Source organism: Amblyomma maculatum, chromosome 1 (assembly GCF_055883805.1).
Source record: "Amblyomma maculatum isolate TAMU_Amacu chromosome 1, ASM5588380v1, whole genome shotgun sequence".
Taxonomy (NCBI): domain Eukaryota; kingdom Metazoa; phylum Arthropoda; class Arachnida; order Ixodida; family Ixodidae; genus Amblyomma; species Amblyomma maculatum.
Window position 1 is genome coordinate 366,648,865 of NC_139344.1, and position 27,273 is coordinate 366,676,137.

The window sequence follows — 27,273 nt, forward strand, 5'->3', positions numbered from 1 at the left end:
CAAAGCATGAGAAATAGCGCAGTCACAGACAGTGGCGTGGGCAATACACCCAACAGGCTCTAGCGTATGTTAGCAGTATGCTAGTAAATACGTTTGTCTATAAGTACTGGCAGTGCGCAGTTTTTTAATTGCCTTCCTTCGGCTACCTACCCTCGGAAGGGATCGGATGTCGAGTTTGAGTGGTCGAGCTTGAGGTACTTGAGGGGTCGAAAACAGTTGTACTGGCGGGCAAGGCTGTGCTCATAGTGTGATCCTTGAGCACTGCAGGCTGGACCCGGGGCTATTCCGTGCAAACCTGTAGTACCTCGCTATAGCATATATAGCCTGCCTCTTATGGTACAGAGAAGCATCAGTGAAAGCTACGAATAATTTCTTTTTGGGTTAGACGAGCAACCGGTTCTCCGTTCGGTTTGCATGTAGTGAGAAGGCTGTATGAAATTAGCTTGTTTGATGTGAAACTGGCAGTCATTCTGTAAAAAAATTATGCACAAAATTGCTCGGAATACCAGGAGTTCAATTACTCCCTCCTCGCCCACTGTCTTGTCAAATTCCGTATAGCAATAGCGCACCCATTTTAGAGCATGTTTTCATTTCAGCTGCGGGCTACGTGTGTGAACATATAAGTATCATCTGTTCACTTGTATTTTAACCAGCGCATCCTTTTCTTGTTCTACCCCGCCGGGGTCGCGCAGTGGTTACGGCGCTCGACTACTGTTCCCAAGGACGCGGGATCAAATCCCGGCCTCGGCGGCAGCTTTTCGATGGAGGTGAAAAGCAAGGCGCCCGTGTGCTGTGCGATGTCAGTGCACGTTAAAGAACCCCAGGTGGTCGAAATTTCCGGAGTCCTCCACTACGGCGTCTCTCATAGCCTGAGTTGCTTTGGGACGTTAAACCCCACAAACCAACCAACCAACCAACCTTTTCTTGTTCTGTTTCCATTTCCTATATTAATTTCTCAGTTTGCTGTTAAGTACTGTGCTTCCTTTATCCCTAGTCTGTGTGCACTATTCTTTCTCAAGGCTTCCTCTATACGCCTTTGTTTAGAGCTCACAGACATATTTATGTTGCGCGATTTTCACTAAAATAATGTTTGTCCTACTCTCTCTTTACGATACACAGGGAATTTCGGCTTCAGCTGACGCAGGACCGATCCTCTTTCTCCGAGGATTTTTCCCTGATGACGAACCAAGGACGCGTCCGGGCCAACCTCGACCACCTCTACTCGGGCCACGTGGCAGGTCCGCTCTTAAGCCAATCGACATTGCCTATATTCGGAGAGGGATATGTACTAATCACTCGCTGGTAGCGTCTAAACAGTATAGTTTACCTCTACTAGTATATGTAGTTTCAGCTACCGGGTCGGGCCCTTCAAAGCTGCCGCCATTCTGACAGGGGCTCCTGGCAGCCGTGTAGTGGGGGCCATGCTGGACGGCGTGTTCAGCGGCCGGATCTCGCTGTCTCCTGACGGCGATGAAGACTTCTACGTGGAGCGTGCCAGCAGCTACATGTCGGCGCCCTTCCACTCGCTCATCTACGCAGCGCAAGACGTGAGCTTCGCCGACGCCAGGTGCGGCCTCGACCAGTTGCGGCGACGACACGCGAGAACACTGACCCATGTAAGCTCTCTCCTTTTCTCGTGCATTATTCCCCTGCGGCCTTTCTAATTCATTTATGCTGCTAACGTATGCTTATACTCCAGAGATAAAAAAGACCGCTTTATGTCGCAGATAGACAACGTCTCCAGCTAACGCCTTGAATATTCTTTGCAAATTACTTTCATGTTGTACTTTCGCGCGAACGGTACGGTCTCGTGACATAAACGCAAGCAATTCGTGTATTTTGTTTTCGGCGATTAATATATTTTTTTAATGTGCTAATGTGACCACTACACACTGCTGGAAATTCAATTGTCTTCGACATCCTTTCTCCTTCTCTCTCCTTCGTACCTCTCTAGATACGCCTTTTTAATTCCGCTGTAGACATTTGATTAGATTGAAGATTTTGGTCTGGCTGGCAGCTGTAGTGCTTCTCGCATTGATAATTTTAGTGCAATATGAGGAGGCGCTGCGGTAGCTCGAGGGAGCGGACGTGCTTCGCATGAGCTCCGCAAATTTCGACCAGCCAGGCCCGATCATCTCAACGGATCTCCAAAATTCTTGTTGGAGCTTAAAAAGGAACAGAAGCGGACCACTTGGACAGCAAATTCGAAGAGGTGGGCCCATTTTTGGGTTTTCTACCGGACTTTGCGTTTGCCGAGCGGCGGGGTGCGAGCTAAGCCTCGTTAGGCCTAGCGCGACAACGGGCGTTCGAGGACTCTCCGGCCTCGTCACGAGCGACGACGGCGATGGAGACGGCCCTCTACCTCGACAACCGACCCAACACTGAGAGGGCATCAGAAGCATCACCAAAAGATTTCATGGAAATCCAGTAGATAGAAGAAGATTGCCACGTCAGCACTCGGCCAGCGGCTGAGGCGGGAAACGCGACGATTTTCGCGCCAAACGAGGTCGCCATGTTGGGCCCGCAGGGCTCGCAGAGCGAAATCGAGCAGGAAGACGACCAAAATTGGGAATTAGCCAGATCGAAACGCAAGAGGAAACCCCGCAAGGAACGGAAAAACCCCGGAGATCTCCCGCCACCCGCCCAAGCGGAATTAGGCGCGAAAACGCCGGGGGGCGCCTCGACGGCAGCTGGAACGCCAGCTGCGCTGAAGCAAGACAAGAAGGAAGCGGCGCGCCGGCCAGGCCCAAGATTGCCGCCGCTCCCGAAAGACGACTTCAAGGTGATCCTGAGACCGAGGGGCCTCGTGATACGATCGCTACAAACCCATCAAGTCGCCCGAGCCGTTGTCGCAGCGACCGGTGCAAAGTGCAAGAGCGAAGACATAATTATAAGACTACGAAACGGTTCGAACATCATCATAGTCAGCATAGACGATGAAGATACGGCCCAGAACGTAAGACGTATTACCCATCTTACATTTGACAACAGAGCGTATGAAGTAAACGCCTACGTAGCAGCCCCCGAAGGCACTCAGAGAGGCGTGATCCACGGTATAGAACCGGGGACATCATCTGCTGAACTCAAAGCCAACCTAAGGGTGCGGACGCAGGGAGTCAAGATCCACAGCGCCCGGATGCTTGGAAAGTCAAGTTCAGCCGTCATCACGTTTGACGGACCCACCACACCAAGACAAGTACTATACTACGAAGGAGAGATGTGGTGCTACCCATACCGCCCGACGCGGCAGATTTGCTATATCTGCTGTCAACAAGGACACAGATCGGACGTCTGCCCCAACCCGGGAAGCAAGGCCTGCAGACTCTGCGGAACGCAGAATCCAATGGAAGGACACTCGTGCACAACCAAGTGCCTGGTCTGCGGAGGCGATCACGCAGCCGGCACGAGGGAGTGCAAGCACCGGCTCAAGACGGCCGAAGAGCTGCGAGGAGGACCCACACGAGGCGGGCCCACACAGCGACAAAGCCGGAGGCGGAACCGAAAGGGAGGACGTGGACCAAGGAGGTTCAGCTCGGAGCGGACCGGGAGCCAGGCCCGGGATGAGGCGAGCCCGTCCAGAAGCCGGTCGCGGAGCCAGAGCCGGAGCCGGAGTCGGACCAGAGAAGAGTCCTACCCACCCTTGGTAAAGCAAAGCGGAGACCCGGGACAACAAAAGCAACAACAGAAGAAAGGTGGAGTGAGGGTGAGCTGAGGAGCAGGCCCTCCCAAATCACTTTTTCCGCACTCGGGACAACAAAATCAAACAAACAATGAAAAGAAACTCGCTGAGGAGAATAGGGCACTTAAAAAGGAGCTCGAACTCTGCCGCGAGGAAACGCGGAAACTTAAAAAAAGAATAGATGACCTCATAAAGGAAATGCAGCTCCAGAGACAGGGTTTGCCCCCGCGAATAATGAACCCGACCCCGTAAGCGCCGGAACAGTCCTTGGAGCAGCACACACAACAACCACAAATCTTAGAGAGCAAATTGGAAAATTTTATGAGTATGATGCAAAACCAACTGCTGCAATTGCAGCAGAAAGTAACGCTACAAGATCAAAATTTCCGAACATACGTTAAAAGCCAAAACACACAAAAAACCACAAACGACGCCAGAGACAGGCTTTTTAATGAAAGAAGATTCGGGGCAGAAAACCAAAGTGGAAAAAGCAGTGACACAACATGGCAGGACAGAACCAATTAGATATATGGCAGTGGAACTGCAGGGGATACCGGCGCAAGCAGGGACTCCTCCAGCAGTTCATCAATACCAGACTCACACCTCCAGACATCATCATGCTACAGGAGACTAACACCACACCCACCCTGAAGGGATACACATGTCAGGAAAACGGACGCGTCGCTACCCTCATCAGCAATAAGCTGGTCACCATAGCACACAAAGAGATTGAGGGCACACAGATAGAACATATAATAACAGAAATTATACCCAAAAAGAAGCACAAGGCAAAGAGCACCTTCGTAGTTAACCTTTACAGCCCCCCAAAACAAAAGGGTGGCGATTTCAGCAAGCTCTTTTCGGAAGCAAATAAACTAGCCAAGACGAACACCTTAGTAATCGCGGGTGACTTCAACGCAAGAAGCGCGAGCTGGGGATACCAAAAAAAACAGAGAGAAAGGGGAAACAGATATGCGTGGCGGCGGAAAGCATAAACTGTGACCTCCTAACGGACGAAAATCAACCGACTAGGCGAGGTAACAGTGTGAGTCCAGATACCTGCCCTGACCTCACCTACATTAAAGGAACAAAGCAGGCCGAGTGGGAAAATCTGCTGGAAGACCTAGGCAGTGACCACTACATACTAAGAACGACAATTGAAGCAGCCAATGTAAAGAAGAAGATCGGAACGGCCCACCTTACCAACTGGGACGCCTTCCGCAAACACTGCGAACAACTAAAAGGGGAAATCACTTCCGTGGAGGAGTGGGGCCAACAACTGAAACAAATACAAGAACTCTATACGAAAGAAATAGATAGAACAGAACAAGTACCGGAGGTGGACAAGCGGCTGCTCGGGCTATGGGAGGCAAGACGCGGGCTCACCAAACGCTGGAAAAAGCAAAAGCTAAATAAAAAACTCAAAAAAGAGGATCGCGGAAATCACGATAAAGGCAGAGGAGTACGCAACACAACTGGCCAGGCAGGGATGGCAGCAGTTCAGCAGCTCACTGAACGGCACGCTCAGCACGGCCAACACGTGGCGCATACTAAAGGCCCTCATGGACCCAACCAAGACAAAAACAGAAAGTGGCAAGGCAATTCAGAAATTGGTCCACTAGTACGACGGAACAGACGAAGAACTGCTAGAAGCAGTCCGCATCAAATGCTACGGAAAGGACAACCCCCAGGGCTACGACGGGAAGTACCAAGGGGCGGACAATCCTGCAATGGACAGGCCGATCACGAGAGAGGAAGTCCAGGCGGCGATAAGAGCGACAACACGAAATACAGCAGCCGGCGCAGACAAGATCAAGAACGCCTTGATTCGCAACCTCAGCGACGAGGCAATCGACCAGCTCACGGTGTACCTCAACATGCTGTGGGCAGAGGGGATGGTCCCGAAGGAGTGGAAGCACGCTGTCGTGGTTATGATACCCAAGCCCGGCAAGAAGCTCCAGATAGAGAACCTGAGACCCATTTCCCTCACGTCGTGCCTTGGCAAATTGTACGAGAGAGTCGTCACCAGGCGAATCCAACAATATCTAGAGGCCGAGGAGCAGTACCCGCACAGAATGTTCGGCTTCCGGGCGAACCTGTCAATGCAAGACGTCCTACTGCAGATTAAGGAAGAAATCATAGACACGGCACCCAGAACTGGCGAAAACATTATCATGGCCCTGGACATCAAAGGGGCCTTCGACAATGTTAGCCACGAAGCCATCATGGAAGGCCTAAACAACGCCAATTGCGGAAGGAGGACCCACGACTACGTAAGATCTTTCCTATCAGAACGCACAGCGACAGTGGGGTTGGGAGACCTGCGAAGCGACACCTTCACCACCCCACGAAAGGGCACGCCGCAAGGATCCGTAATCTCACCAGTGCTCTTCAACATTGCGATGATCGGACTGGCCAGAAAACTCAGCAAGATCGATGGCATCCAGCACGCAATGTACGCCGACGACATTACGGTCTGGACGAATCGAGGCTCGCTAGGACAAAAGCAAGAGAGACTGCAGGAAGCAGCAACATGTATAGAAGAGTACGTGAGAGAAAGGGGCCTCGCCTGTGCCACGGAGAAGTCGGAACTTCTTAGTGTAGGGTCCAACCCCACCAAGGTGGACCTGACAGTAAGGTTAGAAGGCCAAAATATACCGGAAAGGGACATGATACGCATCCTAGGCATGTGGATCCAAGGAAGCAGAAGATGTACCCACACAATCAGTCTACTCAAGACGTCAACAGAACAAGTAAGCCGCATGATAAAGAGGGTATCGCAGAACAGAAGCGGGATGAAGGAAAGCGACACGATCAAGCTCGTCAAAAGCCTGATAGTCAGCAGAGTCACGTACTCGTTGCCATACCACCGCATGACCAAGAAAGACAAAGAACAGACGGAGGCGCTGCTAAGAATAGCGTACAAGACGGCACTCCACCTACCAAAAAAACACATCAAATGAAAAGCTGCTACAAATGGGCCTAAACAACACATTCGAAGAACTAACGGACGCCCAGCTAAGTTGCGCAAATAGTCAGGCTCCAACAGACAGTCACCGGCCGCAAGCTCCTAGAGAGATTAGGACACGACGTAGAAGGGATCGTAGATAGAACAGCCACCATTCCAGACGAGGTCCGTCAAACACTGGATGTCAGCCCCCTGCCGAGAAACATGGATCCCAACCTCCACGCCGCTAGAAGGCAGGCCAGGGCAGACTATGTGCAGCGGAACCTAGCCACAATGAAAAATACGGTATACACAGACGCGGCCCTATAACCATGGGACCGCAGGACCAGAAAGTTCAGAGTCGCGGCAGCAGTGGTAGACCACATGGGGGAACCAATCAGCAGTGCGACGTTAAGAAACTGTACGGTAACGGAGGGGGAGGAGGCTGCCGTAGCTCTAGCAGCCGCCGAAGGTTACCGTAGGAACAAGTCTCTCATAATCCTAACAGACTCCAAAGCAGCATGCAGGAACTACACACGGGGCAAAATAAGCAAGGAAGCGCTGAGCATCCTCCTCGAAGCAAGGCTTCCAAATAAGACCTTAAGACCTTAAGACACAGGATTTTCTGGATACCGGCACACACCGGGATAGAGGGTAACTCGAGGGTAGACAGCCTAGTTCGCGAGATCACGAACCGAGCAGGGCAGTCAGAAGCCCTGGAGGACCCCATAACGGTGGAACCAACGTATACAGAAATACTAAACTGCCACAGAGGGCGGAGATGCAAATACCCACCACCCCACACATCATTAACACAGCACGAGGCGGTCTGCTGGCGGAGACTGCAAGCAGGGACATTCCACAATCTATACATACTACACAAGATGTTCCCTACACAATACAGGAACACATGTCCGTGGTGCGGGGCAACCCCCACACTATACCACATCACATGGGAATGCGAACGAAACAGAGCCTTCCACAAACTAAATAACCCGAGTGCGGAACAATGGGAGGGTCTGCTGACCAGCAGCGAGCTCACGGCCCAAAGGGCACTGGTGCGGCACGCCTGCGAAGCAGCAAGGCTCAGCGGTGCCCTGGAATAAGGGCGCCGACCTTGTGAAGAGGCCGAAGATACGAAGACATCGGCCCGCCGCAAAACCCAGAAACTTTTTAGAGCAATAAATGTTTTCTCTCTCTCTCTAGTGCAATATAGCTATGATTAGAACAATTATATTTCGTCAGCTTGAGGAAACATTGGCACCTCTTACTATGGCGTTCCCTTGTACCATGCACACTACTTAAACATTGAGTTCTAAAATAATATAGCATAGTTGGCATCTTGTGGCTAACAGATGAGTGAACCGAATTTTTTTATCTTACACACTAGGTTAGCTGTGAGAGGTGGCAGAATGTCCAGGGCAATTCAGGGAGTGGGGTGAATAATGTTTGTAGCAGCGCTCAGTATGTTTTGTGTTCCACTAACTGAGCGCGTTGTAACGTCGCCGTTACTGCACTTAGGTGCCCACGAAGGCAAACGAGCATACACAGTATGCTGTCTTAAAAAATTCTTTGTCGGGCACATCTGTCCCTTTATCTGACTCTCACGAAAAGCGGGTACTTAATGTCAGCGCCACGGCCGGTGTACCTTCACTCCATCTGGTCTAGGCGGATATAATTTCAAACGCGCTACTGAACGTGACACAATAACAGCGGCTTACTGCATCGTAACACGAATAGGCAGATTCGAGGAAGCGATCGTATATTTCATTTAACCAAAAATTTTATTCAATAGCAATTCAACACGAAGATGATCCAAATAAACCATAAGTATTTTTTTGCTTTTAAACAAATTGTTGACGTAACCACTGCGGCCACAATTTGTGCATGCACAGAAAAATCAATAGGTCGATAAAGTAGTCGTCGTGCTATAATAAAACGTAACTTAGAACTAGTCGCAGACAGCAGTTTGAAATCGCAAGATAAAAGGAATACGTTGTGTTTGGGCAGCACATCGACATGAATATACCGCCTCGCTCTGTTTGCAAAATCACTGGTTGATTTTGGAATGGCGGCACACTTAATTTATGTACCTCAAAATAAAACTTGACAGTTCGAAATTAGCACTAAGACCAGTTACTGTGGCGATTACCGTATTTCAATAAAGGCGGAACGCAAAAGACGACATTGCGCTCTTTTACGCCAGGCGAAACTCATGCCCTGGAACCACAGACGCAAAATTTTTCAAACCACTACAGTATTTTTTCTCCTCATCACTGGAGGATTAGTTGCCTTCTTTACATTTTTTACAGCTTTATTATTCTGTAATTTCTTGAGGATAATGTGCAGAATTTATTTGCTAGTTGACTCGACCTTAGCTCCCATCGCAGCTTCGATGATGAACTGAAGGGTCAAGAGGCGTTGAAGATCGGACCGCATAAATGAATTAAGTGCATGAAAGCGGTGTTCGTTGGGAATGCGTTCGAGCTTAGCTTACAGAACGGAAGGCTTTGTTTGTTGCGTGGTTATTCATGCCCTTGACTGGCCAGGGTGATAGTGGACTATATGGCCACTACCCAAGCTGCCTATATGGGCTGCTTAGGTAGTTTCTATCTAACCATTCCGCCTCGCACATTGCCCATACCTCCCTTCTGCCCTCCATGGCTCTTGCCTTCAATGATATATCTTTGTCAGTCCCCGCTCCCCAATTCCACATCGCGTCTGATCTTTCTCAAAGTGAGAGTTTATCAATGCACCCTACTTACGAGGATGCTTTCCATGAAAATAAGCTTCTGAGCACTACCAACTGGTTGAGACTGGTAGAGTCGTGTGTAACAAACTAGAGGGAAAATATTCCGATTTCTACACGGCTGTGGATATCTATGAGAATGAGCACTCTTTATAGTGGCCAAAGTTCTTGCGGGCAGCGTTTCAGATATATATCGCTAGGATTTCGTTGAGGACTGTAGAGCGAGGCATATGTTGCTTCGAGTATCGTTTCGGTGGTCGCGATCAGAAAGTTTGTTTCTAGGGGCAAACAAGGGGGGGGGGGGGGGGGAGGGGGGGGGAATGCATTACAACAAATTCCAGAGTAGCAAGCCCCAGATCATTATTGAATAAGCGGAATTACTTCGCGAGTTCCAAAGAGGATCGAGACCAATCATCATGCAGCCCAGGAAGAGCAAGCGTCAGCGGCGCTCCCTGGTGAATTCCGAGGCGCCGGAGGCTGCCATTGTCAACGCCAGCACCAATGCGAATTCGAGCGTGTCGTTGCCACATCGGCGGGCTGGTGCTGAGGACCTGGATGGAGAAGTGCGTCCGGCTAACGTGCAGCGAGTGTGCAATATGGAGATCAATATCGACCACACATTCTACGAGGTGAGTAGTTTCGACAGTATACACTGCTTCAAAAAATGTCTGAGACAAAACATAGCCGCAAATGGAGCGGTGCTGTCACTGTGAACATAATTTTACCGCCTTTATGTCAACATGCGCTTATAAGCTATTCGCTCAAGGGACTTCGAAACTAGCCACAGCATGTCAACGTTCCCTCTTCCATAGGAAATATTTATTAAAGCGCCCTCTTTTATTTAAGCATGTATTAGACACTATAATTAGAAGCTATTGATATTCTAAATGCGCCTAGTATTTTGCACGACTTCTTTGTTACAGTCGACGAAGCGTTGTGGTTGTTTTTGACCGCCAGGTCTCTTTTACATTGCTTTGCAGATTAATGTGCTTTATCTTGAGGAGAACGTATGACAGGTCTGACAGCGTTGCAAATAAGGTACAGATAAAGCTGCCAGCCGCAGAACTACACCCGCTGTACACTCGTTATCAGCACAATGATGCAAGACTGCTTTTTCGTTGTGTCCGATTTTAAACAAGCTTAGATGGCCTACTCCTCTTGAAATGGTTCGACGGTTTCTCTACTATTGAGCATTGTACTGCAGTCTGTCTAAAAGTAAGGCTAATTCCGTGTGACCAAGGCCACTTATATTTTTTTATGATGTGGTCGGGGACGGATTACCCGAGGAAAGGCAGTCTGCTATGCAGAGCCGTGGCAAATTCACTGAGTCGTATATTCTCTCCTATGCGAGTATAATTTTCTCTACCGGAACAGCATCCAGGCATAGCCATTCAATCCAGGTTTTTTGTTTGCTCTGCAAGCTACGACCGCAGTGTTAAATTATGGTTGGTAGCAGTTTCATTTCCTTATCACTATGTGTCTCTGTCACTGATGCCGTCGTTTAGGTTGCGCTACAATGGGAAATTGCGACCAAGGAGGTTTCAAAAAGAAGTGAACAGAAAAAAAAAACGTGCCCCACTGCTCTCTGCCTTTTCCATTTCTAAAGTATGGCACCATGGGGCTGAAATCGTAACTCGTATAACTTTACTGCGGATGATATATAAATATATTCATACCTCCCGCTCTTTTGCAGAGACTGATCACACCAGAGTAAACCCTTCGGGATGATAACAAATATAGTGTGAGCAAGAAACAATACTGAAATCAGCACGAGTTGCTTTTATTAACTTCGTGTTGGTCAACCTGCCTAACTTCCTTTGCCAATCTGTATGGCGCTTTCGACCGGTCGCTGTGAACCTCGCCCCCAGCCTACAGGTAACAAGAAAACTCTGAATCCTTGTGGTCGCAGCGGTGACATGAGAGAAACAGAACCAGAAGGCTTTTTAGCTGGCACGGACCGGTAAAAACGGCGGCCCAGCTTTCATTTCTCAGCAAAGGCTTTGAACGCATCTTCATATTTTATTCTCGTAGCCATCAATAATAAGTTGGTGTTTGATTGGCACCAAGTATTGCTCTCTATACTGGTCAGCGTTGTCATCGCTCTTATCTCTTATATGTTAAACATGTTCCCCAGGAAGCACTGACAATATGAACCCTGAAAACATAGTAGTCCTATTTGCTGAATAACTGAACTGTACGAATTGTTGAACATGTATAGTATTTGTGCCGCACAAAGACGCAGCAGGAACGATGTATCGAAATACACTACAAAATTAATTACGTGAAGGCTTTTCCTATGCTTGAAATCTAAGCTTTTCTATCGGTGACGTTGCCGAATTTATGTTTACTGTTGCGCTGCGCGATAAAATGTTCTGAAACTAATTATGTACGGTAGTATTTCGCTGGTTTTAACCAATTCTGGAGCGTATAGTACCATTATGCTTCTTTTGCACTACCTGTTTCCCACTTCACCTACCGCTAACTAGGGGCCCTGAAATCGGCAATAGGAGCCATAGACCTCGTGGCGGTGTATTACTAAGATTGATCGCCAGGACCCATGAGACATGGAGCCCATGGTAGCTATCATTTGCAGTGCAGAGCGCCTAAGAGCGAGCTCTCGAGGCCATCGCTCCAAAAGAATCGACTGAGTATAAACAGAACGCTGCGTAGCGACCGGGCATCAATGCGTGCTGTATTTTCGGTGCACTCTAAAGCTACAAGGAGAAGCTGGTCTAAGACACAATTATTGATTACCAAAAACCGGGAGGAACACTTGAGCCGGAGACCACGTGCTAGGACATATCACACGAAACGGAGCATTTGGCCAAACTCAGCGTGCGCGTCGCCATGGTTCCGCGAACGGCCTCAGCGGTTCGCCAACGCAGCCAGCACCGGCTACCCTGTGAGGAGCTTGTTGATCTCTGACTAAAATTGCTATGGGCTCACGTGAAGAATTCGTTGAGCGGACAATCGACAAAAATGGACCATTTCCCGTGTGTCTGCACGTGGGAAGACCGCGAGGCCGTTTTCCCACTCATGGTGGCCCACGGCAGCCCACGGTTGGAAATAAAGGGAGTTTCAGGGTATACTGCATCCTTGAGTCGTAACCGCAAGTGTCGGGTCTGCTGCGCCCACGTAAGTGCTGGACTCGCACAAGCGACGTCCTCACCCTCGATCAAGATTCTACGAGAGGCTTGTCCGCGAATGTGTGTTGTCTGTGTGTGGTTTTGAGCGCGAGAGATAGGGCGGTGTTCAAGACACTCCCTTGTCGACTGGCCCACCTGAACGCAATAAATCTCGGAAATAACGCAACGAGAAGGTTAATTGTCTGCCTTTGTAAAGATGTCTTTCGTCTCCTTCCGGCCACCACCGATCTTCGCCACTCAGAGGCATTCATGTCCTGGCTGGGACGATCATTGTTTTTAGCCATGGATGCGTCAGTAGGCACCGGCACAGCATCCATCTGTCCCCCTCCTGTCCGAGCGCTCGATTCGCCCACTGCAGCGGCGCCTTGCTTTCTGGCGCGCGCTCTCTGTATGGTAATTAATGAGTAATTACTTCCTTATTGTAGTAGTGTTCGCGCCGACTTGCAACCATATATATATATATATATATATGTATATATATATATATATATATATATATATATATATATATATATATATATATATATATATATATATATATATATATATATATATATATATATATAGTCGCTCAAACTACGACTGAGAGCGCCACAATCGCGGCGCACAAATGCGCTAGTCACGTGGTATTATTTGTATTTCGCGCGCTTTCTTCTGAGCCCGGAAAAAAAGATACACGTGAGACTTTCTTTATCGAAGTTAATGGAATGGGGGTTTCTGAAGGTGCTCTACAACTTTCCAATTGACATGTTTGGTCTAAAGTCGATATTTAAAAAATTAGAGAAATTAACATAATTAGCTAATGAAGTAATTGCAAAACAAAAAATTGCCTGTAGTGCGCAGACAGGGTGGCAGTTGTATGCAATTGGTTTCACTGGCCTACCTCAAATATATTATTTTGTAACCCTTGGTTCAAGTTAGCTGGGACACCCGGTATAAGTGAAAAATTGCTTCATACTGTTTCCAAGTTTATTTGGAGTCGACGTTTCGGCAGGAGCCCGGCCAAGACATGGCAGGAGCCCTGCGATGTCTTGAGAAAGGCAGGGCTCCTGCCGAAACGTCGACTCGAAATAAACTTGGAAACAGTATGAAGCAATTTTTCAATATATATATATATATATATATATATATATATATATATATATATATATATAGTCGCTCAAACTACGACTGAGAGCGCCACAATCGCGGCGCACAAATGCGCTAGTCACGTGGTATTATTTGTGTTTCGCGCGCTTTCTTCTGAGCCCGGAAAAAAAGATACACGTGAGACTTTCTTTATCGAAGTTAATGGAATGGGGGTTTCTGAAGGTGCTCTACAACTTTCCAATTGACATGTTTGGTCTAAAGTCGATATTTAAAAAAATTAGAGAAATTAACATAATTAGCTAATGAAGTAATTGCAAAACAAAAAATTGCCTGTAGTGCGCAGACTGGGTGGCAGTTGTATGCAATTGGTTTCACTGGCCTACCTCAAATATATTATTTTGTAACCCTTGGTTCAAGTTAGCTGGGACACCCGGTATAAGTGAAAAATTGCTTCATACTGTTTCCAAGTTTATTTGGAGTCGACGTTTCGGCAGGAGCCCGGCCAAGACATGGCAGGAGCCCTGCGATGTCTTGAGAAAGGCAGGGCTCCTGCCGAAACGTCGACTCCAAATAAACTTGGAAACAGTATGAAGCAATTTTTCAATATATATATATATATATATATATATATATATATATCGGCTGAGAAAGTCATATGTAGAAAACATTTCGCCCAGTATATAGCGTTGTCCGCAAACGCAAACTGATGGGCATTATGCAATGCCTTCTGATGCTCATCATGGCTTTCGGGGGGTAGACGATGCCTTCATTTTGCGATGATCTGTTTGCTTTGCTCCCCGCGCTCACGTCTACGTTGCATCATAAGAATCCCGGTCGCGAACTTAGTCGACTCGCGTGCACTGCCTTCCTGGGCAAGCTGTGAAGCAGCAGGGTGCTTCGGTTCTACTTGTCTGGTCGGATAAATCCAAAACAAAAACACAAAATGGTAATGTGTTTCTCCTCTTTAATGTAACTTTGACATGCTAGAGTAAGAACATTGAAACTGATTTGCAGACAGCTGTAAAGATTGAAATGCTTTGTGGATTTGAATGCCCTTTGATGTTTTCACAATACCCCCTTGTTTGTAAGGCTCTTAGCCCGTATATATACTTCCCCCTAAAAAAAGAAAAAAAAAAAGAAAACACAGCAACGCCGAATAGCGCTGTGGGTGTGGCGTACATCATGACAATGAGCCTTCCTTCCCGCAAAACCACAGATGGTCTTGTCTGACATGGGTGGCGAGACTTCAAAAGTGCAAGCGGCAATTACAAGTATGGTGGCCTCCCACGTCTCCTCCGCCTCGGACATCTTCGGCCGCACGAACTTCAACGGCATCACCGACATCTCGTTCGTTGTGCAGCGACTGCAGGTATAAATCTAAAGAACTGTGTCAAGCCGTACAAACCGCAGGTCTTTAATAAGCGGAAACGACTGAAAAAAAAAATATATATATATATCTAAGAAGAATAAAACGATTCGAATAGTTTGCTTCTTCTTTGGTCGTACTATTTGCAATAGAGCTCCCATCCCTGATATCGCCGATGCCGGTTTGTCTTTCTCTTTCAAACCGTTGACTACTTGACCAGCATTGTCAGCATAGGGATCGAACCTATCAGGACTGCCCCGTTAACAAATTCTGTTCATGTTCATTTTATTGTGGCCTTGAAGTTGGCAGCTGCAGAGGGTGAGAACGTGTGAGCACACTTAAGGCACGCTTTTTCTAAGCCATGCAGGTAAGCTTGTACGGCTAGATTAAATTGTGGCCTTATATCGACGTCGCTTGGATCTTCGCGCTGGGTAAAAAACGACTGTATGCTAATGAGTGCCTGTAAACTGAATATGCAACTGAAATGAGAATCGAGGCGTTAGAGCACCATATTCGAATTGGGCTTAACCACGCTCTATGGGCCGTCACTTTCTTCGCGCCAAGTTCGACGAAGACACCAATTTTATATATGCCGTCCGGTGTTTTCCTGTGTAAACAGTGTGAATGCTGTTAAGCGAATACATCCATGCGTTATGAATTACCTTAAATTCACTCCGACGTGGCGGACAAGCGGACGCAGTGTCAACCCCATGTAGGAGGCGATTGTGGAGAGGGAAAGGAGCGAGGATAGCAATGCAAAATCGCTTCCTCGGCTGATCCAATGTGGGCGCCAAGGATGGCGAAATGGGCTCAATACAACATGTGCGATAATTAAAATTATTAAAGTGTCATAAAGCCTGTAAAAGTGAGAAAAAATTAGAGTGTACAGCATTTGGGGAATAGGATGTGTAAAAAGGAGGAAACATAAAAACGTATTTTAAAAGGAGGTTTTGACGAGACATCAGAGCAGCTAAGCAGTCATAAGTTACATTCAGAGCCTCGTCTATTTAGTCGCTGACTCAAAGGCGCTCAGTGTTTAATCATCCTTAATTATTGCCAGAGCTTCTCTTGAGGTTCGTTTTGTTTTATGTGTGTGCTTAAACTTTGAAGCATTAGTCGTGTGTCTGAATAAATTTGGGACAATACCGGAAGCGCTAAGGCACACTTGCGATGCGCAGCAGACGGTGATGCGTAGGCACGATATCGGAAGGTTGGTAGCGCGCACTAAAATAATCCCCAATGCATCGTAAGGAACACAACTGCAGAAACGCCCTCCCATCAAATGACCTACAACCACGCTCTATTAGTTCCCCGAAATAGTTTGTCTAACCCCCGTGTTTTGCATTGTTGGCTACTATTTGAAGTACAACGGGCATTTATGTTCCCACCTTCAACCTTTTTGTGGTTCATTCGCGTCTTGTCTTTCACCTGTCTGCGGTCTATCAAGTAGCGCAGTATTCCCCAGTATGATCAACCAACTGGCCGCCGTGTTAGCATTGTTGTGTAATGCCCATCATGCGAAACGCAACGTGTTAAAAATATCTAGGAATAAAAATCTGGTACAGCTTTACATTTAATTTCCAGGTTTACTTTACGAATAGTTAAATATTTCATCTTGATGTTTATGATTGTTGCAAGACACTGGTCATTACACCGATAGTTTATTCAATTATTAAAATTCAAAAGTTTTTTTTTTTCTGTCTCCTTGGCTTGCCTTATAAGGCCTAATATTAATTTGCTGTATTAGGAACTAAAGTCTCCTCCTCTTATTGTTTTCCATCCGCTACTTCTAAAAATATCCCTCTTTTGTCACCGTTTGTCCATTTCTCTGCAACATCAGCGTCTTTGAATTCCTTGTCCCTGTACAAGTCCATAGCAGGAGGAAATCTAATAGTTCACTTTCATTTCCCTGACGCGTGTAGTCGGTTAAGTAAGAGTTAGCAGCCGTTAAAGTTCAAATCGAATTAACAGTTCAGGCCACTGCCATTCTTGTGCTGTTCACAATGACGTGTATGGGCATGCATGCGCTCCGCTTACTTTATTGTATTTACGAATAACTTATAGTTTGACCACATTTGTGTCGCAGAATTTTACTAACGGCAGAGATGCCCGAATCATCCTAGCATAAAGGAAGGGTAGTTGAATTTCTTTCTAAAATTGAACTAAAAAACAATCGGCCTCGACGTCATAAGAGGGTAATTACAGACAGGACAGGTGTCGGCAGAACCTGCATGTCATTTTCACCTCTTTTCCGACTTTATCAGTCTTAGCAGCCAGACCGTCATCACTGGCCCCGTTGCCTTTTTATATAAATCTTAACATGACATAGTAGGTAAAATTAGCGTAGGAAAGAAATGTGGCTGAAGGTTTTTCGAACCACTTTGAACCACTTAGCGTGTTTTATCAGCCGCTGACCTTGTCGCATGCAATGATGTCCGTCGTGCGCGCCTTGACAGATCAACGACTCCTCCTCGTGCGAGGGGGCGGCGCAGAGTTCCAATCCGTTTTGCAGCGACAAACTGGACGCGACGCACATGCTGGTCGAGCTGTCCAAGCGCAACCACGACAACTTCTGCGTCTCCTACCTGTGGACGAACCGCTTCTTCCCCGGTGGCATACTGGGCCTCGCGTACGTCGCCGAGCTGAACGGTGCGTGACGTTTCTACGCGAGCGGCCCAAGGCCGCAAGGGGCGAGATATCCGCCATCAGTCAAAAATTGCATTTGAGCTGCTCTTTAAAAATCGGCTCATGAGAAAACGTTTAGTGTCTGCGTGTCATATCAACGACGAGACCAACAATAATGGGCCTAATCAAGATCTGGCTTCGCACGTATAGATAATTATGAGATTAAAGACAGCTTTCAATCTAACCAGCGTATTAGCAAGCATGAACGAGGTAGTGAAAGAGCTCAATATATCGCTAATTCGTTATATATAAGAATGATAATAGATGAGTTTATCTGTAACATAAAGGCGTACGCTTACACTAATGACATTGTTTTTGGAGCGCCCTGGACAGCCTGCCTGTGTATTGACTGCGATGTACTCGAAAGGCGTTAAAGATAGGTCATGCTACGGCTTGCAGGCGGTGTAGAGAAGCAAACGCAGTAAGATATGTTCGCAAACAGCTTTCTATACTTTGCAGCACAAGCTAGGCAAGAAAGAGAACAAAACGGATCTTTGTTTTCATCCCGCGGGGAGTGGCCTGCTTTAGCACTAGAGAATCCGCACGCTCTCTTCCTTTACTCCTCCACATTCCCACTATGAACAATGAATTACTCACTCCCTAAAGGCCTGTCTCCTTCCTTTTCCTGCCTAGCTTCGCTGCTGGAATGGTGAAAGCGCGGCTTGTATGTAAGTCGTCTGTAAATACACTTCACTCAACGCTCGGAATATGCCTTTAGCCGTAAAATTAGGAATACCTTTTCAAACGAGGTTTGCGAATAAAATGAGGGTCATGTTGTCACGAAATGTCATAAGAGCATGTGAGATCCGGAAAAACTATACAATTGCGGCTAATTTTTTTTTTTTTAGAACTATTGCAGCCTTCCCCGTGAACGTAATATAAGGGTGAACAAACAGCTAATAAGTTTGGGGAAATTATAAACAGGCATAACATTATTTTATTAACTACAAAATCGACGCCCTACGTGATTATCACCGCAGTAGCTACTACGCCCTACTGAATAATATATTCCGTGCATTATGTAGCCTAAAATGCAGTTGAAAATTATTTCCCAGTAAAAAAAAAGCTACAGAACTTTGTAAAAATACGACAAAGTATCCTGTAGTTCTGTCGTGACCATCACATTTTTCTGTAGTTATGTAGTACTTTTCTGTAGTTCTGTAGTCTTACTGTAGTATATGTATGTTGTCTGTAGTTCTGCAGCACTTTTCTGTTGTAACTACAGAAATTTGTGATGTTACTACAGAATGTTCTGTTGTCACAACAGTTTTCCCGTCAAAAACTGCACAGAAATGTCGTAAAATCAAACTTTTCTGTAGTTTTTTTCCGCCTGGGTTTATCGAAAATACAAGGCAAATGAATGGAATATTCTGTTATTTTCCAATGTCCGATTTTTTTAGAGCGATAATTGCTTTCTAAATTACCACTGCAAGCGAACGGTATGGCCGTATATAAGGCTGAAACTTAGACATCGCTCACTCGAGGTGAGGGTGCATGGTTACAGATGTATAGTTTCTAAGAATAGGTCCAGCATTGCTCTTTAGGTGCATTAGCGCGGAAACTACGCCAGTAAACGGGGCAACAAATATGACCACAGATGTCTGTCATTGTATTCCCAGTTTGACAGTTTATTTTTCGCCTTTCAGGGTCGAAGAACCCCATACAACACACACCTTAACGTGATGGCGTTACAAGTCCCATTGTGCTGAAGTCCACGTACGCAGCATGTGTTCATGTAACGAAAAAGCTGATTGGTATAGAAGGTCGTGACGCGGTCAAGACGATGTTGTTGATGCTATGATGTAGGGAAGGGGATACCTGGTCGCGTCTTATGCCGGCGTGTAGCTGCGGCACCTTGGCGACCAGGGAGTACGGGGATAAGGGGAGGTTTGGGAAGGGGTAGGGAGGTAATCCTTGCGGATGGCGCAGCTGCCATGCGCGGCAAGTTCGGGGAAGATTACCTCTCAATTGACGTGATGCCAACTGTGTACCGTGATTCAAATGCACGGCGACAAATTACTACCTGACATGTATGCATTGTGATGGAGCTGTGACGTCACTCTCTGCTTATGCGAATAGGGCGCTGGAGAAAGAGTCTGCTTTTGCGCGGTAGTTGCGATTGGTCCTATGGGGATATTATGTCTTCTATTAATAAGAATAATTCTACGAACGCAGTACCTTCTACAAATCTGTGACAAAAAACGGAAATAAAAACTTTTATTTGCTCCGTATGTGCACATTTTATGGCATAATTTGAAGCTTATTGCGAAACAAATAAATGCAATTTTATTTTTGTTTTTTCTGCAGCCCATGAAAAGTTAGAGGCTATTGAGGATGATATACAGCGCGATGTATAATACTGGGCCTGGGCTTTTGCTAGACATTTGTTGCAGCATTTCAAATTAGGTGATCTCGTAAATTAGCACTGGCCGTCACTCCAATGGGATTGCTGGTGCCTTCAACAGCAAAATTCGAACATATAGCATTATCTGGTAACATGCAATATTTAAAGCGTGCGGCAAAAGAGCTCAGTACGGAAAGATTCATTAGCCGGCACCTGTGGCAGGCTTATGTGGCCATGGCAAGCTATCAAGAACAGCTTTTAGCCCAGAAATACTTCCAGAGATTTACTGATAAAGTGAATTGAATTGAATGTGATTTTCAACTTCATTTTAGTGTTTCATTATAGCTCTTACCGCACTGATAACTGTGCCTGGGTTAAACTACTTCATTCTGCGGCAAAGGTTAATGTTCTAACCCGGAAAAAAAAAATCTTCAATGACCGTGTCTGCCACTCATTATTCGATATTCTTTATTCAAAGGTAACAATCTATAGTTTCTCAGTAGGCACCCTGCTGCTTTTCTTGCCCTTGAGTATTCGCACGCGTTGTAAGGAAAATGCGCAGTGTTATACATCTTCCTTCAGAGGCTAAGCTAGACCGTCGCCATCTGCACCTTGTGCATGACGACCGCTTATTAATGTAAGTACACACCTCGGAAGTTGACAGCAATCGGTATGGTATTAAAGCTCACCTCATCTCAGAAATATGTCGTTATTTTGTGTACCGAGGATATAAGAGCATTACAACGATAAATGTAGATGTTCTTGCACTCATCTTATCTCCGTGCGTTGAAAATGTAATAGGAAAACAAATATCTGATACGTCAAACTCCAGCTCGTAGTATGTAGTCTTGAGCACCTAATGCTGTATTTAACTCGACTGAGCTGACCAATATGGGCGGCTCATACGATGATATAGGAATAAGGTCATGTAATGTGATAAACTAAACGAAAATTTATCGAACTCCATTTCCTTTCCTTATGGTTACCAAGTTATTTCCGCGTACTCTCCACATGATTTACATGTTACCAGAAGTTATAGGTACAATTTTCAAGCTTTAATTATGTGTTGATCACAGAATGACAGGCCATATGTTTCATGCGTTTTCCACAAAACCAATCATGGAAACCTATCAATACGGGACTCTCCATACAGTATATTTGGCTAGAGAAGCAAAAAAAAAAAAAAAAAAGAGGATTATGAAGTCTGGCGGTCCCCAATGAGACACCCGAAATTATTTTATCGCAGGGAACGCGGGCGGCATCTGCGAGAAGTACCAGTCGGACGTGGGCCTTCAGGTATCCGAGTACGCAGGCCGTGTCAGCCTCAACACCGGAGTCGTCACTTTCATGAACAAAAACTCGCGCGTGCCCTTAGCCGTATCAGAGGTCACCTTCGCCCACGAGCTGGGTCACAACTTCGGGTCCCAGGTACGTAGCCACAGACATTGGCTGCATTTCAAGAATTTTCGCGCTACGATATACACAGATACACAAGAAAGCAGGAACCACGTACACAGGACAAGAGCGCAGGACAAGCAGGAACCACGTGGTTCCTGCTTTCTTGTGTATCTGTGTATATCGTAGCGCGGAAATTCTTGAAATGGTAAACCAACTAGCCCCCATTGCTGCTTTACTGGCTGCATTGTCCCGCTAGGTACCTTTTCTCTGCTTAACCGTGTGTTTTGTGTAATTCAAATATGCCCGCTAAACGCCTAAGGAAGCAGGCCTACCAATCACGCGGATGACAATAGCGAGACGGCACGTGGCTAGGTGTTTACGCATAGAAAGGGGTTACATATGATAAAAAAAAAAAAAAACGTAAACCCTTTGATCTGCCTTGGCGTCTAAGGTTGCCGCATCATAGCGAGCTCATGGTTACCAAACTGAATTCTGGCCGCCATCTCCGCGTTTCAAACGGGAGCGAAGGGGAGAAACTCGAAAAGGTTGCGCAATTTAAGAGCGCGTTAAAATAAATTCAAGGTGGTCGAAATAATCTGAAGCGTTCCGCCAGGGGTTGTCTTAAAAACTGAAAGTAGGAAGGTGTCTAAATAATATAGTAGATCCCGGATACACCAAACTGGAAGAAGATCGAGAATAGTTCGATATATAAAAAATTAGTTCAGCGCGCCTGTCATCTAGCTATCCAACGGTGCGTGCTATGGCGGAATGTGCGTAACGGAACAAATGTGAAAGCCTATAAATGCCATGACTTCGTTACAAACCCGGTCAAGTGTGGTCCTTGCATAAGTTTCTCAATCTGTAGGCAAGCGAATGTGGCAAAAAAGAAAAATATCAGACAGACAGACCAGGAAAGCGAAACCGTAATTCTAAACGTGCAGTGTGTTTAACTTGTTCATTGAAGAAACTATCTTAGCGTCTGTCTGTTTCACGCGCTTTTAAAGTTTGAAGTACCACTTCAATACCGCTTCGGCTATGAATGCTCCTGCCGTAACTACCTCGAGCTCTATACCAATCTTACCTACCCTGTCCATCCACTCTTCAGAAACCCTTTTGCCTTATCTATAACACTAGTTCTCTCCTGGCACACCTGGCCGGCTGCTTTTTGCGAAGAGGATAAGCTTGGAACGTCCTAATTGGGGTAGCATGTTTACAGCAGTCGATCTCTCTTCTTAAATGAAGTGTCTATACTTTTAATGTTTTCACCACTCTAAACATTGTTCATATTATGCTTGTCATTTTATACTTTTTCTAGGTGCGCAGATGCTCTGAAAATGGCTCTTTTACAATAATTTAGTGTAAATAAAACTTCACACATATTCTTCCGGGCCTAACTTTGCATGAACTCCTTACATACTGTTAATGTAATTTAGAGGCGCTATTATATCGTTTCTACATTTTTTTTATCTCGAGCCTTTTCTCTCTTTTCCAGCATGACCCGCCCGAGTGCATACCGGATAGCACCTCGGGCAACTTCATAATGTTTGCCAGCGCTTCGCACGGCACGTCGGCCAACAACAGGCGGTTCTCCGTTTGCAGCGTCCGGGTCATCTCAGCCATCCTCGCGCAGATGTTCTCCGACCAGGGTAGCCGCGCAAACTGCTTCCAGGGTGAGCACTCCGTCGCCACAGAAGGTGGAGCGGGAAGTGCAATGCTATTTTAAGGCGAGAATCTTACTTCCCTTATTACATGAAAATCCGTCTGTCGGCGTTGTGGTCACAACCAGATGGCGCCCATAAGGATGGCCCCGCAACAGCTGTTGCGTAGCTACCGAAGTGCAGAGTGCGAGAATGGCATACACAACAAATAATAATGTGACAGATTCCCTCCATAGTGTCGCTTCTTGAACGCCGTACGGTCGTATGTAATCCGTAACAGATCTCCATGTAGCACCAGGTTTTAGATATTCCGTTTAAATTTTTTTTTTTACGCAACTGTTCTTCGGATAGAACGCGTAGGCTAACCGAAGGCGAGCCTTAAATACAAGCAATTTTTTGCGAGACACACCCCCTGCCGAGGAGGAGGAGAAATATTTTATTGCTGCACTGGAATAAATTTTGTTTGGTTATGGCGCTTGGTAGCAGTCTTTATTCAGGGACGCCATTGGCCGTTGCCGCTGCCTTAGCTCTGTGGACAAGCGCCCGTTGAGCTTCCAGGTCCCAGTTGGACAGGGCCGCCTCCCAGCCCTCTCTAACTGGCTGGCTTATAACTTCGATATGTCTTTTCCATGGCAGGGGCACACCATGTGCTTAGGTAAGCATGCTGCGCGAAGAATTTGCATCTACGTGAGTTCAAGGTCCATGTGTTTTAATAGGACGGGATTTGGACGAGACGCGGTTTGTATCCGTCTAAGACGGCACCGCTTGGATCTGTGCAGACTTTTGGCGCGTCCCGGGAGCGCCCTCCCGGAGAGGGGTAAATTATTTGTAGTCTCTACATAGGTGATACAAGAGATTGATATAGTGGACGAGGTAGAACGGGAGGATTGAGTGGAATTTTGTCTTGAGAACACTCGGGCAGCCCAATGAGAGACCTCGCCCCCCCCCCCCCCCCCCCTCCCCTCTGACCCCCACCCCCCTGCGACCGGGCACTTATATAGTACGATGTCAGTGCACGTTGACGAACCCCAGGTGGTCGAAATTTCCGGAGTCCTCCACTACGGCGTCTCTCATAGCCTGAGTTGCTTTGGGACGTTAAACCCCACAAAGGAAAGCAAGTAAGCAAGCAATTTGTTTTTTACTAGTGGTCGAATCTGAATTGCACCGATATGTCAATAATATTCTACCGGCGAGGGACGTTATCCTACCTTACACGTAATTACGGCAGGCCTGCTGATAGTCCGACATTATGTACATACACTGCGTCGGAGTGGGTGGCGACCTGCTGAAAACGTGCGCGTTCAGAAGTGCCTTCTTTCACTCCGTCCTGGTTTCGTGGATCAAGCGTGAAAGGCACAATACGAACGCATTTCTGGGTGACGCTTGAAATGCACCAACGTCGCGAAGCGAATCTAAAGTAGCAAAATTTCAAATGCACTAAATTGCCACAGTGTTGTCGAACACCTCAAAAGCGCCGTGAGCAGCCATACATAACGAAAGCAAAATGCGACGCCGCTTGCAGTGCGCCTTTTCTCCATTTCATGACATGGGGGCATTTACTATCGAGGTGGAGATGAGCAGTGACTTTTCCTTCGGTAATGAATACATTCATTTGCTATGTCGATGTCAGCTGAAAGCAGATACTGGAAGGTGCTATCTAAAGAGTACAGTCAGGACCTATATTTGATCCTGTGGAGGAAATTATTAATAAATATCGTAGCAAATTACTGTGGTTGTGCTATGAGTTGAGCAAGGGTAAAATAAAATTAGGCTTCTTTGAACGGCCCTACGGGCAGCATGCGACTTGTAACAGCTGCTTGTAACACACGGCTTGTAACAAGTAAAACATATTTCAGTTCTTTAGCTCAAGAACTAAGCTGAAGGCTACGTTTTGTTTCATTTTTAAGCTTTTTCAATATTTTTAGTATAAGAATCGGAATAAGCGTTATTACTTTCCTTTCTAATGACTTCTTAGTATTTCACACAGCTTAACGAAATCCCTTCACTAATGCCAGCAGTACAAAAGGAATGTGTATAATATACGAGAAATACTGTAGCAATTGACCGCCATCGATAAGGTACAACTTTTATTTAACAGGGAACTACTGCTATCTAAAATTATACTCGAGAGCATATACGATCGTTCCGCCGAAACCCCTGCCGTTGCCGTAAACAGCAGTCAGATAAAATTGGGAGGCACACATGAGGGTTTAACGTGATATCTGTAATAGCTCGCATTTGACAAGTCCCTTTGCGGATCCTATGCAAGGTGCGTTTGCAAGTCCCCTGCGGTTACGACTGCAAAAGAGTATCTGTGAGATAACCTGTTATTATACTGTCGCATTTGGAAGGCCACCGGACATATAATGCAAAGCCCCACATAACGAAGCCGTACGAGTATGCGTACCGTGTTTGACTAAGAAGGCAGTTCAGTTCAGGCGTTCAGTCGTGTCCGACTCTTCGTGACCCTATGGACCATGTCACGCCACGCTTTCCGGTCTCTCACTATCTTCTTAACATCACATAGCTTCATCTGCAATGCCTCGAGAATGCCATCTAACCATCGCGTTCGCTGCCTACCCCTTCTCCGGCGACCCTCAACCTTTCCCAACATCAAATCTTTCTCCAGCGACTCCTCTCTTCTCATCAGATGACCAAAGTAGCTGAGCTTTAACTTTAGAATTTGACCCTCCAATGAGCAGTCAGGGTTTATGGTCGACAATATCGACTGATTTGATCTTCTGGCAGTCCAAGGAACTCTTAAGAGTCTTCGCCAGCACCACAATTCAAACGCGTCAATTCTTCGGCGGTCAGCCTTTTTCACAGTCCAACTCTCGCATCCATACATCACAACTGGAAAGACCATAGCACGGGTTATACGGATCTTGGTTGGCAGACTAATGTCTCTGCTCTTTACTAGGCGGTCAAGGCTAACCATTGCTCTCTTTCCCAGAAGCAGGCGTCTCCTAATTTCATGGCTGCAGTCTCCTTCCGAGGTAATCTTGGCGCCCAAGAACAGAAAATCTGTCACAGCTTCCACTTCTTGTCCATTGATGCTCCAGGACTTGATAGGGCAAGACGCCATGATCTTCGTCTTTTTAATGTTCAGTTTAAGCCCAAACTTCTCACTCTCTTCTTGTACGCGCATCAGAAGTCTCTTGAGTTCCACTTCACTTTCTGCCATTAAAGTGGTATCATCCGCATATCTAAGGTTGTTGATACGTTTTCCAGCAATCTTCACTCCAGCTGAAGACTCGTCCAGACCGGCCTTCCTCATGATGCACTCTGCATATAGGTTAAATAGGCAGGGCGACAGTATGCAGCCTTGCCTCACCCCTTTCTCAATCGGAAACCAATCAGTAAGACCATGCCCAGTTCTGACTGTGGCCTCTCAAGCGTCCTGAAAGGTCAATGCTGATTTCATCATCTCATATGAAAGGAGAGGTTTGATTTGGGAGCTACTGCCAAATCAGCTGTGGCATGTGGTCACGTGACGTCAGGCAACCCTACGTCCAATCAGTGTCCCGCCATGCCACCTTCAAACTATACCACCTGTCAGAGCCAGGTCCTTAATTTTTCGCTGGTAATGCAGACGCCGGATTTCCCGGGGAATGGGACATTGAATGCTATTGCGTTATAAAAAACAACAACAAAAAGCAGCTGGGTGGAGAGGAGAGAAGGAGGGTGGGTGAAGAGTTACCAGCTTTCGACTTCGGTAATGGACGAAGTTTAACACAGCGTTCTAAATGAAGTCCAGTGGGAATTTTTGCGAGTCTACTTTGCTGATTGGACAAGTGGGCCTCTATTATTTCTTCTAAATTTTTAATGCAAATCGAGTAATAGCAGCTTGGTGGTGTTTTTGTGTTGGCAAAGGTGTGGCGGTGCCTTGACAACCCTTATGTGCAGTGTGTGGAAAACCAGGAAATATAGCGTCTTTCCGCATAATTAACAACTGTCACTGTGAAATTTTATTGATCTGGCTTTCTCTTCCATGCACTGAGAGGAATTTTAAACCAGTGTTACTATCGTGACATCAAACGCTAAAAGTACTGCAAGTATGTCTCTCTAATGCACTGCTAGGACCTTGCTATGGCGAAGGTGTTAATGCAGCGGGGTTCAAATAAAAAAAAAAAAAAAAACTCTAAAAAAAAAAACAGTTCGTAGATCACTTGTTAAAGCCCTACATTAATTCACTAGTTTTATTTACTGTGT

At 46.4% G+C, this 27,273-nt stretch overlaps 1 protein-coding gene across 1 annotated transcript in view; it reads left to right on the top strand.

Moving 5' to 3' along the window:
• Positions 1-1,398: 1,398 nt before the first annotated feature.
• The window catches only part of LOC146208056 (uncharacterized), a 40,359-nt gene continuing 14,484 nt past the window's right edge, over positions 1,399-27,273 (top strand). The window contains exons 1-6 of the mRNA XM_084577967.1: positions 1,399-1,616; positions 2,528-3,703; positions 9,798-10,004; positions 17,433-17,625; positions 21,252-21,433; positions 22,896-23,073. Of these exons, the coding sequence (XP_084434093.1) occupies positions 1,422-1,616; positions 2,528-3,703; positions 9,798-10,004; positions 17,433-17,625; positions 21,252-21,433; positions 22,896-23,073 (2,131 nt within the window). The 5' untranslated portion in view covers positions 1,399-1,421. The remainder of the gene's footprint in view (positions 1,617-2,527; positions 3,704-9,797; positions 10,005-17,432; positions 17,626-21,251; positions 21,434-22,895; positions 23,074-27,273) is intronic.